Source organism: Callithrix jacchus, chromosome 7, assembly GCF_049354715.1.
Source record: "Callithrix jacchus isolate 240 chromosome 7, calJac240_pri, whole genome shotgun sequence".
Lineage (NCBI taxonomy): Eukaryota > Metazoa > Chordata > Mammalia > Primates > Cebidae > Callithrix > Callithrix jacchus.
Window position 1 is genome coordinate 59,768,391 of NC_133508.1, and position 15,747 is coordinate 59,784,137.

General features: G+C 37.0%; 1 protein-coding gene, 1 non-coding gene and 1 pseudogene across 5 annotated transcripts in view; all 3 read left to right on the top strand.

Annotated features, from left to right (window-relative positions):
* KDM1A (lysine demethylase 1A) overlaps window positions 1-15,747 on the top strand; it is a 78,983-nt gene that overhangs the window by 12,121 nt on the left and 51,115 nt on the right. For 2 of the 4 annotated variants that reach the window (XM_078330717.1, XM_009000602.5), the window contains exon 3: window positions 11,316-11,375. The exons of the other annotated variants lie outside the window; for them this stretch is intronic. In XM_078330717.1, coding sequence (XP_078186843.1) covers window positions 11,316-11,375 — 60 coding nt within the window. The remainder of the gene's footprint in view (window positions 1-11,315; window positions 11,376-15,747) is intronic. 4 annotated transcript variants of the gene reach the window in all.
* LOC144577215 (U4 spliceosomal RNA) lies at window positions 14,007-14,126 on the top strand (annotated as a pseudogene).
* On the top strand, window positions 14,127-14,261 carry LOC118143301 (U4 spliceosomal RNA). The gene has a single exon (XR_004727529.1). It is a non-coding gene; the product is annotated as a U4 spliceosomal RNA (small nuclear RNA).

Sequence of the window (15,747 nt, forward strand, 5' to 3'; positions counted from 1 at the left end):
ATTGTTGCCCAGGAGGCTGGAGTACAGAGGCATGATCTTGGCTCCCTGCAATCTCTACCTCCCGGATTCAAGCGATTCTTCTGCCTCAGCCTCCTAAATAGCTGGGATTACAGATGTGCACCACCACACCCAGCTAATCTTTGAATTTTTAGTAAAGACAGAGTTTCACCATGTTGGCGAAGATGGTCTTGATCTCCTGACCTTGTTATCCACCCGCCTTGACCTCCCAAAGTGCTGAGATACAGGGGTGAGCTACCGTGCCTGGCTTGTGGGTTTGTTTCTTTACCAAACCTTTTCTTGTTCTCAGTCCTTTAGGCAATCACTAGAAATTAACTTATTCTGTCAAAAAAAAAAAAAACAGATAAGGGCTGGCTGGGCTCTTAGCACTTTGAGAGGCCGAGGCGGGTGCATCACGTTTCCACTAAAAATACAAAAATTAGCCAGGTTTGGTGGCGCATGCCTGTAATCCCAGCTATTTGGGAGGCCGAAGTGGTAGAATTGCTTGAACACAGGAGACAGAGGTTGCAGTGAGCCAAGATTGTGCCACTGCACTCCAGCCTGGGTGACAGAGCAAGACTCCGCCTCAAAAAAACAAAAACAAAACTAAGGTTTGAATACATTTCATTCTTAACAACTTTTAAATTTGTTTAGAAAAGTTTGCTTTGCGTTCTGCAGTATATTAATCTTAAGAGGAAGAAAATATTTTGTTAATTACGAAAACACAAGGAATTCTGAAGTCAGTGGGTCAGTTTGACTGGAGAAGTTTCCTCCGGGAGAGTACTGAGAGGAAGCCAGAAAGATGGGAGCCAAATTGTGAATAAGCCTGGCTTGATTGACTAAGCCAGGCTAAGGAATTTGAGCATTAGGAGTGTCAGGGGTAATCCTGAAATTTTTTGAGCTAGGAGGGTTGTACTGAAATAAGTTTTTGGAAAGATCAATCCTCATGCCCTCTAAGGGTGAACTAAAGGAGTAAAGAAGCTGAGATTGGAGAGATAATGTAGGCTATTGGTCAATGGAAAAATGTTCTTAATATCAAAGTTGAATTTTTATGGAAAGAAGAAGTTTGGGTGTTTTTGTTTGTCTGATTGAACTTATTTAATTGGGAGGAAGTTCTCTCTGTTGACTTAAACATTGTTTTTAGATTTGCCAATTTTTGTTCATAACAATGTGGCATTGTAGTCCTATGGTAGTCGAAACGGGTAAATAATGGATTTTTCATACCAAATATTACTGTTTATATTTTAAAACTACCTCATTTTTGTTTTCCTCAACATTTCCATGCATTTTTAAATTTACTATACTTTTGAATATATTTGTTTTAACAAATGATGGTTTTATTTGGTTTCCTAGTACCTTTTCTGTGAAGATGAAGGCTTTTTTAGATCATGCCAAAGTAAACTTGAACAGGTTGTCTTTGGAATTGAGAGTGTTTGGTTACTAACAGTGTCACATAATTGTGGAGCATTTATAAAATAGAGTCAAATCTCATTCATTTGTACTTCATTGATTTAGAATAATTGTCCTCTGGTAAAGTACTCTTCCATTTTTTGGAGAAATGCCTTTTTCCTGTCTTTGCTCAGATCGTTACCGTGTATACCTTACATTATTTTCCTCAGTGAGTTTTACATTCCTGTATTAACTGATTTGCCCACACTTGTTTTTTTTATTTTCAGATGGAAACATGATTCGATTTTTTTCCCCCTCCACTGCCTTTCAGCAGTTAAAATTTACCAGAAAACTCTTACTAGTTAGTTCCTGGATTTACATTTTTTATTGGGTAACTTTTCACTAGAGAACTCAAGATATATTCTGGGTTAGAAGTAGCTTAGTTGTACATAGCCTGAGACTTTAATGAAACTTATTCCAAAATAAGTAAAAGGAAATAAGAAATGGGTTATTAAGATGCCTTCTCAAGCCTTCTTCAAGTTAGTGTATTTCTCAGTAGAGGCATCAGAAGTGTGATTGTGTGTGTATGTGTATATGCATGTGAGTGTGTATATCATTTTTCTAGGCTCAGTGATGTCCTAATACTTACACTCTACTGAAGCTAAGAGGCTTCTATTAAGTCATTGGTTAACTCTTGAAATAGATTTTGTTAGATATGATTGGTAACAAGTCTGTATTATAATTCATTTTATGGAATGACCATGGGAAGAATCACTTTCTCTCGTTTATATTCTTATGTGTACCAGAGGAAGCTGTCTTCTCTATTACATATGGTAATTTTAAAAGTTTGTAGGTGTGTGTTTTAAAAAGATGTAGGCTGTTTTTTTGTTGTTTTGTTTTCGTGGTTTTTGTTTTGTTTTTGAGACACAGTTTCACTCATGTTGCCCTGACTGGAGTGCAATGGTGCAATCTTGGCTCACCACAACCTATGCCTCCTGGGTTCAAATGATCCTCCTGCCTCAGCCTCCTGAGTAGCTGGAATTATAGGTATACCTCACCATGCCCAGCTAATTTTGTATGTTTAGTAGAGACAGGGTTTCTCCATGTTGGCCAGGCTGCTCTCAAACTCCTGGTGTCAGGTGTGAGCCACTGAGCTCTGTCAGGTTTTTAAATAAATTAACAAAAATCATTGATGTGAGAGAGTGGTATGATAAAAAACTTAATTAATTTGGGGCTTGTTCACACAATAGTCATACTGTAAGTTGAAAGGATTTTAAAAATGTACATAAAAGGTGATGTTAACGTGAATTAGTAAAAATGCTAAATTACAGAAAATACACAATGTTTGGTTAGAAGAATTTAGTTTTAGATTTAATGAAATTTGATCTCAAATGCTGTCATAATGAAAATTTCATGTAACAAAAGATTGAGGTCCAAAAATTTGATGAATTATTTATTTAGTAGAGCAAGTATTAAAAGACAAAATCTTTTAGACTATTCTGTAGAACTTGGTATAAAAGAATTTGACCAGAGAAGAGTTGAAGGTTAATTTTAAGAGAAAAAAAAAAAGTGGTCCTAATATTTTCACCTTATTTTAGTATAGTTCTTTGTTTATAAGGTGCCCTGATCTCTCCCCTGTGAGGCATTCATGCTGAGTACAGTCAGTACAGCCATGCATGCTGGTTGCCAAGTACTAGGTTTGGCAGCATGGATAGTAGTGGCCAGAGTTCTGGTGAACCATTTTGTTTGTTTTTTTTTTTAAATCATGCTGTAACTATTCTAATCCCAGGCTTTTCTCTCTGATTTCTCTCTCCATGCCTACAAATGGAACCAGAGAGGACTAGCTTTCAGGTTTGGTGAGAATTGACTCAGATTACCTCCACAGGGAAGATCACAGGATTCTATTATATCCCCTGGCCCAGCAGGAGATCCTGTTTTGCAGGTTTACCAGAAGTGGCTAGAGAGTTCATTCCTGATAGAGTTGTCTGTGTTGTCATTTTGACATACTAGTGTAAAGTAAATGCCTGAAATCATTTGAGTTCTCATATGAAGTATGATGCATACATTCAGAAAAAATTGACATAGGGTTAGTTTTCTTGCCCCCACTTTTGTTTTTTTTTTTAGTATCATTTCAGTGTTCTGGTTTGGATCTATGCTCCAAAATACCTCACTGGAGGGCTGAGGAAAAAAAAGTGACAGGCTGAAAAGGTAATTCAACAGAATTCTAACATTTTTATGTTTTGAGGTACTATGAATGTATTGAATGGATCAAGATAAATACATTAGGCCAGACGTGGTGGCTCATGCCTGTAACCCCAGCACTTTGGGAGGCTGAAGCGGGCAAATCATGAGGTCAGGAGTTCGAGACCAGCCTGGCCAACATGGTGAAACCCTGTCTCTACTAAAAATACAGAAAAAATTAGCCAGGTGTGGTGGCGGGTGCCTGTAATTCCAGCTTCTCAGGAGGCTGAGACAGGAGAATTGCCAGAATCCAGGAGCAGAGGTTGTAGTGAGCCAAGATCGCACCACTGCACTCCAGCTTGGGCAACAGAGTGAGACTCCGTCTCAAAAAATAAATAAAGTGGGACATGCAACACATGGTCCCCACTCTCAGATAATTTATAGCCTAGTATGAGAAACAAGTGTAGACTTAAATGCATAATGGAAAGCAAAATACTCCTAACCATGTTATCAATATAAAAGTTCTAGAGGCATACAGAGGTAGAAAGGATGAAGAGTAGAGAATTGGTGGTATGGAGGGAATTTTTTTTTTAAATAGAGGCATTTTCTACAAAAAAAGAAGTTTTTCCTTCTTGACTTAATCTACATATATAATGATAATATTTTATTGCCATCACAGAGCCAGATTCTAAAGGTTCAAAGAGAAAGAGTATAGCCTCCTGCAGAGAATCTGCAGTCCAGTGGCCAGTTGTGCTGGTGCATGCCTGTAATTCCAGCACTTAAGGAGGCCGAGGCAAGTGGATCACTTGAGGCCAAGAGTTTGAGACCAGCCTGACCAACATGGTGAAACCTTGTCTCTACTTAAAAAAAAAAAAAAATTAGGCAGGAGTGGTGGTGCATGTCTATAATCTCAGGTACTCAGGAGGCTGAGGCATGAGAATCGCTTGAGCCCAAGAGGTAGAGGTTGCGGTGAGCCAGGATCATGCCACTGCTCTCCAGCCCGGGTGATGGAGTGAAACCCTGTCTCAAAACAACAAAAGAAAGAATTTGCAGTTCAGTTTGGAGTTACAGATGTTAATAATTAGCTACAATGAAGAAACTACAGTAGAAATGTATAGGAAGTGTGGTGAGAACTCAGTTTTTATTTTTTAAATTGATAAATAAGTTTGTATTTATCATATACAGCATGATGTTTTGAAGTATAAGTACATTGCACAATGACTAAATTTAGCTGAATGCCTTACCTTATGTTGTTATCATTTTTGTGGTGAGAACCTTATCTACTCTCCGCATTTTTCAAGAATACAATGTATTGTAATTACTATAGTCACCATGTTATACAATAGATCTCTTAGAAGTTGTTTTTAAGTAATGTTTCTTCTTAAAATTGGGTTTTGGAAATTTTTTGTTAAACATGAAAGGATGAAGCAGTTTTAGATCCTTGATTTTTAACTGTTTACTACTTTTGGCAGATAAGAACCCTTGAATCAGACAGATGCTACAAGTTTATGTTTGGTCTTTAAGAGATTGACCTGCTTTTCTTAATGATGTCATTTCATTGATTATTTTGTTGTACTTTTTATTAAGGTAAAATAGTTATTTGTTTAGCTGATCACTTTATTTTTATAATTTATTTGAATTCTTTTTGTTGTCATTTATTGGGTCTGATCATGTTGTAATAGAGGAACAAAATATTTCGTGAGGATTTTCTCATCTACAAAATGAGACTTGTTATAAGAATCAAATGAGAAAATGTGAAATCCACCTTTATGTATAAACATCTTGTATTTATTAAACAGAATTGATTTGAACCAAGAATAGGGTGGATTCGTGTTTTATTTAGAAAAAAAATCAGGCCAGCTTTGGACCAGACAGACACACATACTGTGTTACTTTGGGAAAGTGTTTGTGGTAGGCCATCTTCAGTAATGAGTCACTTATGAAATAACTTTTTAAGCATCCTGAACTGTTGGGGTGTGTGTGTGTGTGTGTGTGTGTGTGTACTTAAATCTTTGTATTAATCTTTTATGTTAAATCATGAGAATGAGAGACCTTGGGACTTTCTAATATAGATTTTTTTTTCCTTTCCTCAAGAGAATAACATAAGCTGTCGAGTTATAGCAAATGTTAACATTTTTGCCATGTTTGCTGATCATGCAGGAGTTTTAAACATTTGAAGATACGGTTGGATTTTTGCTTTGTTTTGTGTGTGTGTGTGTGTGTGTGTCTTATTTGAAGATAGATGAACGCACGTGATTAGTTAATGCCTTAAGAAAACCATTTTAACGTTTTACATCTGGTTTTCTTAATAGGCGGTCCAGAAGAAAGTTAAATATTGTCCTTAAAGTAATCTTTGTTATTAATCAGACACACCTTATGCTTGATAGTTGGACGACATAACATCTGAGTTGTAAGCTTTCTCTAGAACATTATGAAAAGTGAACAACAAACTAAGACTGTAGCAAAATAAGTAAGGATCAGGAAAATTTCTACTATGGAATGTGGAGGGAAATAATATGTGAAAGAGTAAATTCTTTCCATTGGCTTCTAAAGCTTTGCATTTCTCCCTAGCTTGTAGGGCCTTTTACTTTCTTTTGATAGGATCCTTGCTACTACTCAGTGGAAGTCTTTAAGCACAAATCTGTGGTATGGTGGTTCCTTCAGTAGTTTAGTGGAAGTTTCAGGCAAGCTCCTACTTCAAGCAAAAAAAAAAAAAATTTTTTTTCTAAACCTTAAGAAGGCTGTTTTAGTTCAGTATTTTTAAGTAACACTGTAACCCAGGGATTGCTCTTCTAATTGGAACTCACAATTTTATTATGAATGTTGCTCAGGCTGGTCTTGAACTCCTTGTCTCAAGTGATCCTACTGACTTGGTCTCTCCCAAAGTGCTGGGATTACAAGTGTGAGCCACTGTCAGTCAATTTCTTTTTGAAACTGTGACTTTTCCTTATGCTCATGAGATTAATCATGCATTTATGACTCCTTCAAATTCCCTGAGCCTATTACTACCTCCATGCTATTTTGAAGTCTTTTAGTCCCATTCTTGCTTCTGAATTCTGTTCTTTAATTTCCAACTATCTTTAGAACACTTCTATTTAATTATACTAGCTGGTCTCCCAAATTTCTCATTTTGTTTATAGCATTACTAGTCTTCAGAACTTAAAACCCTAGAGTCATTCTGAAAGTTCTTTATCCCTTTTTACCAAGTCTGTTGTAAAGTTATGCATCTTACTATACACAGTCTTTTTCATTTGTTAGGCCTTACCCATTTTTACTGTCACCTTTTTCTAGTGAGTTTCAAGTTCTATCTAAATTATTTTAATAGCCTTTCAATTGGATCTCCTTTATCTAGGTTTTCCCTCTAATCCATCTGGTACAAAGTGGCCAGATTAGTTTAACTAAAATAGCATTTGTTTGTTGTCTTTGTGCCAAGGATCACACCGTTTTCCTCCATTATTACTAAAATCATGTTCAGGTTTGGATACTGGAAAGGGCTCATTTTACCAAGTCAGTTGATCTCTCACTGCTCTTTCAAACCATCTCCTTCAGTAAGTAGGAACAGTGCAGTCCTCTGCACATACCATGTCTGTGCTTTGTAAGTGTTCTGGACCACAGTGGTGGTTTCACTGCCTCACAATCTATCCATATCTCTCCAGAATTGTTCCGAAAGCCTGATTCTCTAAGATGTGTCAGCTTCTTGTTTCTTAACAGCAACAACAAAACTTCCCTTGTAGGTATTTTTCATCTTTTCCCAACTGGATTATAACCCTTTGAAAACAGAGAGTCTACCTATTTTACTTTTTATTTGTGCTTTGGAGTTTTGGGTGGATATAGTAAACATTGAATTAGTGATATTATTAAATAAGAAACTCAGCTAGTGTGTAAATATGATGAAGACTTATATTCTAAGTTGGCTTTAACTTTTGAAGTTTTTTGAAGTTTTATTTCAATAAAAGGGTGGCATTCACTTTTATTCCATAAATTTGGCCATTTTGATAAATTTATCTTCTATAGGGAAATCATTGCTTCCTAGATGTAGAAATTTCTTAAAATGTTTATAATTTGAATGTGATTTCAAGAAACTAGTCAAAATGTGAATCTGTGTTCCTGGGAACAGCCAACTAGTGATTTTCACCTCCTTCTTTGTTTGCCAGATAAAAGCATTTGAAAGTCAACCTAGACTTCTTTTTAAGATCTTGGAAGAGTGGTCTTTTGAGTATTTGAATTAAGATGAGAAAACATTGAGGAATGTGATTATAACTACAACACTTCGCTGTTCAAGAAGGACTCTTAGATCTGAAGGTCTAGAGGACTACTGAAAGACTGTTACGTAAGATAAAGGAAAAGAATCTTCATTTTCAATTTGGAGGACTCTGATATATTATATATTATATATTATATATTATATATTATATATTATATATTATATATTATATATTATAATCCGAGTGCTCTGAGAGGCTGAAGTGGGAGAGTAGGAGTTCAAAACAGCCTGGGCAACATACCGAGAGCCTGTCTCAAAAAAAAGAAAAAATTTAGCCAGATATGGTAGTACATGCCTGTAGACCTAGCTACTCAGGAGGCTAAGTCCTAGCTACTCAGGAGTTCAAGATTACAGTGAACTATGATTGCACCACTGTATTCCACCCTAGGTGACAGAACAAGACCTTGTCTCTAAAAATAAAAAATTAAAAAGAGTCTCTGCTTCAAGCTTGAAGAATATTTTGTAGGTTTGGTGGTTTGGGATAAAAACAAAAGAGAGTCTCTTGTGTAGTGGTGCCAAAATCAGGGTGTTATTTAAAAGTTGCTTCTGAATATTTTCATTTGCTATTTTGAATTTGCGCTCATGGAAAGCTAACAGCGCTACTTTCTGCTGTTAACGTGTCTGTGAGCCACTATCAGAAGCAGAGTCCTAGGCTGGAGAAACCCAAAAAGCAGATGAATAAGGCATTTTATATATATCATAATCAGAGACTACCTGGATGAAAAGTTAGCTGCAAGTGTTTTATGTGTGCTGTTTTTAAGAAAATGTTCAAGAATTGGTCCATAATATACTGCTAATAAAGATGATCTTTCAGTTGTCTTTGGAGAAGTAGACACCTTCAAAATACTCTCAAGTATGATTGGAATGAAAATAACAACTTCATCCTTTATATCCAAGCAAGTTAACATCATCAAGAGATAAATATCTTGTTTCTTAATTTTAAGCCCTTTTAAATTTTGTTTTCTGTAATTTCTTACGTGGTATCTTCCACTTGGTTTCCTTCTACTTCTCTGCTTAAATAACACTTTGAAGTTTCATTTCTCTCTCTCTCTCTCTCTCTCTCCCCCCAACTCCCTCTCTCTCCCTCTCCCTCTCCCTCTCCCCCTTCTCTCAACAGAGTCTTGCTCTGTCGCCCAAGCTGGAGTGCAGTGGCGCCATCTCGGCGCACTACAACCTCTGCCTCCTGGGTTCAAGTGATTCTCTCACCTCAACCTCCTGAGTAGCTGGGATTATAGGTGCACATCACCGCGCCGGGCTAATTTTTGTATTTTTAGTAGAGACAGGGTTTCACCATGTTGACCAGGATGGTCTCGATCTCTTGACCTCATGATCCACCAGCCTCGGCCTCCCAAAGTGCTGGGATTATAGGCGTGAGCCACCGCGCCCAGCCCTCCTCTTTTGTTCTTGTTAACCTGTTGAGTACACAAGTCAGGGGTAAGAAATCCATATTTTTTTGTGAGTCAAAGCACCATTGATCCACATACAAAAATCAGTCGAGCTACCTGTAGGTTAAATTAATGAATTCATTGCACGTGTATAATAGTTGGAAAAGAAGAAAAATGATAGAAATAGGAAAGTTAAAGTAATTCAGACTCAGGCTACCTTGAAAATATGTGTTTTGTTGTTGTTGTTTTGCTTTTTTAATCTAAGTTTTTAGTAGTGGTGAGATACCTTCCTGACAAGAGATTGTAACTTTTATTTTTGCCAAGTCAGAAACATAATTTGAAACAGAAGAGCTGTGTTATTCCAAATCTTAAATGTGATTCTTGGAAACTATTTGTTTCATTTTTCTGAATCCCTCCCTGCTTTTTCTTCCCCAAATACAATTCAGTTTTCTGATCCAGTCTTGTTCTGTTTGGAACCAAACAAAACAATGACAACATTTTTTGAAACCCTGTGAAATATATATATAATTTTTTTTTTTTTTTGAGATGGAATTTCACTCTGTTGCCCAGGCTGGAGTACAGTGGCACAGTCTCGGCTCTTTGCAACCTATGCCTCCTGAGTTCAAGCGATTCTCCTGCCTCAGCCTCCCAAGTAGTTGGGATTACAGGCAAGTGCCACCACACCTGCCTAGTTTTTGTTTTTGTATTTTTAGTAGAGACAGGGTTTCACCATGTTGGCCAGGTTGGTCTTAAACTCCTGACCTCAAGTGATCCGCCCACCTTGGCCTCCCAGAGTTCTGGGTTTACAGGTGTGAGCCACTGTGCCCAGCTGTACAAAGTATTTTTTATGAATAAATTCAGAATTTACTAAGAATGAATATGTCTGATTTAAACTTTATAGTACAGTTTAAAATGTAGGACCTATATTTTCGAGATAAGTTTGCAAATGGATTTAGTAAGCTGATCATCTCTTCATGATTGTAAACCCTTTTCCAAGGGCTATAAACAAGTATACCTTAGGATGAGATTCTATTCTACCTTCGTAACAGAGTAACACTTTCTAATATCATTATTAGAAATAATTTCCTATATCTAAATACCTTCTTATTCTCTTTGTTCCCTTCTAACTCAAATCTGCTTTCTTATTGGGGTGTATATTTTAAAATAAACTATTTAATGAAGCTTGTCTGAGTTTATTTAGATCATTGGAAGGTAGTGGTTTATATCTTCCAAAGATCATGCTCATTTTCTTGTAGTGTACCAGGTGGCTAGAAACTTAAGAGCATTATAACATCTGTCTTGGAAGAGTTCAGAAGTCAGTCTATTCTTTTTCAGATTGAATTTTCAAGCTTTGATTCTTTTCTTGAAGTTACTTCTACATATTAATCAGTGAGGAAAATTTCTTCACAAAGCTTGTTATATAGCATGAAGTGGAAGATCCAAGATCTTGCCTGCCTTCCTCTATGTTCCCACAAGTGTGTGTTTATCTACACTGCTTGGCACATGTGTACAGAGTGTCTTATTGTGTATTCTTTAGTTTTATTTGGGAAGCACTGGCATATTTAGCTGTAGTAGTATCTACTGTATGTAGTAAATGAAACCTCTTTGGGGACTGAGTCTTTTAGTTATACTCCCTGCTTTGAAGTGAAGGAGAAAATCTTTCATTAAAATTAGAAAGTTGAAGGGATACTGAGTTGAGATGCTGAATTGCAACTCCAGGTTCTAGAGTCTATGTCACCTCCATTTTCAGTCTAGCAACCGTTAGTAAAAGACCCTTGGAATCTATTTTCCCCCATCCAGACTATTAATATTAAATAAGACTGACAACAAGGATTTAGTGATTAGAAATACTATGTACTTTGTTCCACTGCCTTTCAACAAGAATCAGCATGTAAAGTTGAAACTTCCTGACCAGGAAATGGAAGACTGATCTAAATGATGTAATTCCCTGGGCCTTGATTCCAGAAGAAGGAGCTCTCTGAAGATGGGTTTACTAGTTGGTGGTGAATTCATGAGTCGCCAACTATTAGGCCTTTATGTCCAGATATTATCCTAATTTATGGAGTAAGGTCCCTGAGTTCTCCTCTTTCCTTCCACAGGGCAAGCAGGAGGACTTCAAGACGACAGTTCTGGAGGGTATGGAGACGGCCAAGCATCAGGTGAGGGTGGCATTAGATGCTTGCCACTTAGTAGCAAGAGCCGCCAAGTCAGGAATTGATGCTTGCAAGTGTTTTTGGCTGTGGTATCCACATTGTAGCCAGAAGCGCAGGTGAAATTTAACCCACAGGACATAGTAGTATTGTAGGAGAGAGTGTAGCCAGAACAAAGGCAAGCAAAACCTTTTGAAGTCCTCAGGCCGATCTCAGCCCTCCACTCTTTGTGTTTTCGAGGAGATGGCGGGTACTTTTCTCCCCAGCAGCCTTTATATTAATAGTAAACATGATATAAAACATAGACTTAGGAATCATGGGACCCTTAAAGGGAAATACAGCAGTATACACAGAGAGGAAATGCCACAGGCTCACAAGTCTTAGAAAAGACTGAGAGGCATTCTAGGACTAGTCAGGAACCATGTGGCCAAGTGACATCTTTTTAAAAATAGTTGTTACATGGTATTGGGTATGTTTTTTTCAACATTATCATAGTTAATCATTCTTCAGTTTAAACATTTTGTTTCTCATGTGAAAAATGTCTTTTGAAAAGTCTGTTTGAAATACTTCTTCTGTTCATACCAAACAGTATGAGATTTTTACTTCTAGGAAAAAGTAAAGAATTTGTAGGGGCCACCATCTGGAACAGTTAAAATTTATCCCAGCAATCCAAAATAACATATCTGGATTTCATCCTTTGCCTCTTGAAGGATGTTTTTGTTCCAATTGTTCAAAGCTGGTTCATAGATATGTTTTGATAGAATTGGAATAGGCACTACTTCACTTTTGGAGGTTGTCATTTTTCAACTGTCTTAAGTCTACTTTAAAATTATTTGTCTCTTGCAGTTTGCATATAACAGGTCCTGTGACTATTTGTATTTACTCTCTTGAATCAAAGATAGTTGATTGTTAATACAGCAATTCGTAGTTAGGGGATCTCCAGCATGTTAGGAGTAAATTTTAAAAATGCTGTCCCAAAGATTGCAGGTTGATAATCAGTTATCTTAGCAGAATTAAACCCCGTTCAGAGTGTATCTGTGGCATGTAAATCTTCAAGAATGCTTTTCATCAGGTGACTCACAATTAGATCTTCCATGGAACTGTTGAAGATCAGCAATAGCCTTTAGAGTTTTAATCTTGAAGAAAGAAATGAGGTTTTCTTGTTTTTTGTTTTGTTTTTACGTGACTATTTGCTCTTTTGCATATGTAAACAATATCATATATTGCTGAAAGTAAAAGCAGACTTTCATATAAAACAGTGGTGTTGCTGATTACTGTTAGCAGAACATGAATTTTAAGTGTTGCCAGGAATGGTGGTGACTGTTCTAAACCCTTCAAGATCTCTATTCGGGTCTTTTGTCATGTTCAAAAGCATGCATTTGTGAAATAATCAATCAAGGTTAGAAATGTGCTTGTAAGAGATCAACATTCTTCTCTTAAAGCCAGATGACCCTCATGGGTATCTTGGTGCTAAGATCATGTCTTTACTTCTTAAAATCCACCTCAAGTTGGTGTACACATCCTAAATCTTAGAGCTAGAAGAGAACTTGAGGTCATCTTGTCTCACTTCCTGCCTTCAAACAGTATTGTATCTCCCCTATTTTATGGATTAGGATCTGAAACACAAAGAATTAAATAAATTGACCAACAATGCACCAGCAGTTCTGGAGAAGGAAAACCCAGGGATCTTGCTGCTTAGTGCAAAGGCTATTCCTTATACCCTTAGAATCCTTTAAAATAAAGTCTTTAATATGTAGATTGCATCAGGCTTTTGTTTTCACGCTAGAAATCTAGTTATAGTTATGTACTTGATTTAAAAATCAAAGGCAAGTAACTCTCATGGAGGCCTTCTTTTCTTTGTTAATTTTTATATCTCTATTACCTAACTGCTATCAAGATGCTGCCTACATTGTACCAGAATCAGGAGGAAATTATTTAATAGAATAGAAGACCTGTCATCTCACTTGCCTCTCCCACTTTTTCTCCTTCTAATTAACCTACTTCAAAAGGTCTAAATTGGCCGGGCGCGGTGGCTCACGTCTGTAATCCCAGCACTTTGGGAGGCTGAGGCAGGTGGATCATGAGGTCAGGAGTTCGAGACCACCCTGGCCAACATGGTGAAACCCTGTCTTTACCCAAAAAAAAAAAAGTCTAAATTATTCCTTCAAATATTTAACTACATTTACTATGTTTTCAGAGAAAGTAGAAGCCAGTCAGACCATTAGAAAGGGCAGTTCTGCTTTAGCGTGACTACATTCTGAAAGGTGATGCTGGGATTTCCTGTATAAAGGTGGTGAGCAGGAACAAATTGAACAGAAGACCAACCTGGTATATAGGCAACCTTGGAGCTTTTTAATAATTTTAGAATGTTTCAAAGACAATATTTTGGAAACATTCTAAATTTTCAGAAAACCAGACTCCTTTACTTAATGGAAAACACAAACACCAAAGTACACAACTATCAGAGCCAAGTGTAAATTACTTCTGAATTATGTGTACTGTTGGTACTTTTAGGATGTTATTAAAATCATTTGTATTCTAAAAGGTTTTTCTTCTGAAAGAGATAGGTACTCATGAGTTAGATTATCCAAAGTGGTGTCTATTACTTCATTGGTACTGTCCTATAAGAAGGATGTTTTGAGCTTTGTGCAGTGGCAGTATCATAGCCAATGAGGAGCGATTATTGCTAATCATTGCTATGATTATTGCTCAGATTATTATCTGAGGAGCGATTATTGCTAATTGAAAACTTTTCACTGTACCAATGAGGAGCGATTATTGCTCAGATTATTATCTGAGGAGCGATTATTGCTAATTGAAAACTTTTCACTGTACCCCGCCGTGATGACTTGCAATACAGCTGGCACTGGCAATTTTTGACAGTCTCTATGGAGACTGATAATGTTTAAAAAAAAAAAAAGGAAGGATGTTTTGATTTAGCTTCTCAACAGTTTAGGTTACAAATTAACATACATTTTGTTTCTTTAAGAAAAGTTTAGCTTTTTATCTTGCAGGCTTTTGAAGCTGGTTTTGATAATGATCTTCATTCCTTAAAATAAGTATCACTAAAAATCAAAGGGAAGGAAATAATTATTGAGAGTTTTTAGAGACCATTTTTCATTTTTAAAAATGATATCAGAGTATTGAGAATAGCTAGTTTTTTAAGATGCTATTTCGAAGACAGACATGGAGAAGAGTATTATTCCAAGCATACATTAGTGTCACCACGTTTAGTTTCTTTAAATGCCTTTGTTTAAACTTCTGATGTCTGATTTAGAGATACCTTGAAACTGCTGACATATAAATAACATTTTTAAATCATTGCATGTTCTCAAAAATTCCCCAAATTAGCCAACTACATTAGAGTGATTTTTTGATAAGAACATCTGAGAGCCGGGCACAGTGGCTTACGCCTGTAATCCCAGCACTTTGGGAGGCACGTGGGCAGATCACCTGAGGTCAGGAGTTTGAGACCAGCCTGGCCACCATGGTGAAATCTCGTCTCTACTAAACATACAAAAATTAGCCCGGCGTGGTGGCACACACCTGTAATCCTAGCTACTTGGAAGGCTGAGGCAGGAGAATTGCTTGAACTCGGGAGGCAGAGGTTGCAGTGAGCCGAGACCATGCCAGTGCACTCCAGCCTGGGTGATAGAGCAAGACCCCGTCTCAAAAAAATAATAAAACAACAAAAAAAATCTGAGGCCAGGTGCAGTGTCTCATACCTGTAATCCCAGCACTTTGGGAGGCCAAGATGGTGTATTGCTTGAGCTCAAGAGTTTGAGACCAGCCTGGGCAACATAGTGAAACCCCATCTCTGCAAAATATAAAAAAATTAGTTGGGCATATTATCTTGCACCTATAGTCCCAGCTACTTGGGAGACTGAGGCAGCCTAGCTACTTGAGCTCAGAAGTCGAAGGTTGCAGTGCAAGATGGCACCACTGCGCTCCAGGAGCCTGGGTAACAGAGGGAGACCCTGTATCACCCCCACAAAAAAGAATATCTGCAGTAAGGAAGAAACCAGATGTACTATAAAATTTGGTATTTTCTCTTATGTGATTTTTCTGTTACTGAAAAATAGTATTTTGCAGTAGGATGTTTAATGACTACTTACTAAATGTGTGGAAGATAATATAGCTAAGAAAGAAAACTCCCATTTTTGACAGGGAGAAGTGGAATTTAATAAAGATCATTGATTTTCATGTTAATAGTATACACTTAAGAATTATACCAAGAAGTAACCTATTTAGAGATATTTAGTTCAGATACTCAGGATTAATCTGTAGATAAGTTCCTTAAAATGTGAGATATTTTTGGTCTTGCTTTTTTGTTTTCAATTTTTATTTATTTTGATTTGGGAATGGGGGCTGGGGACATCAA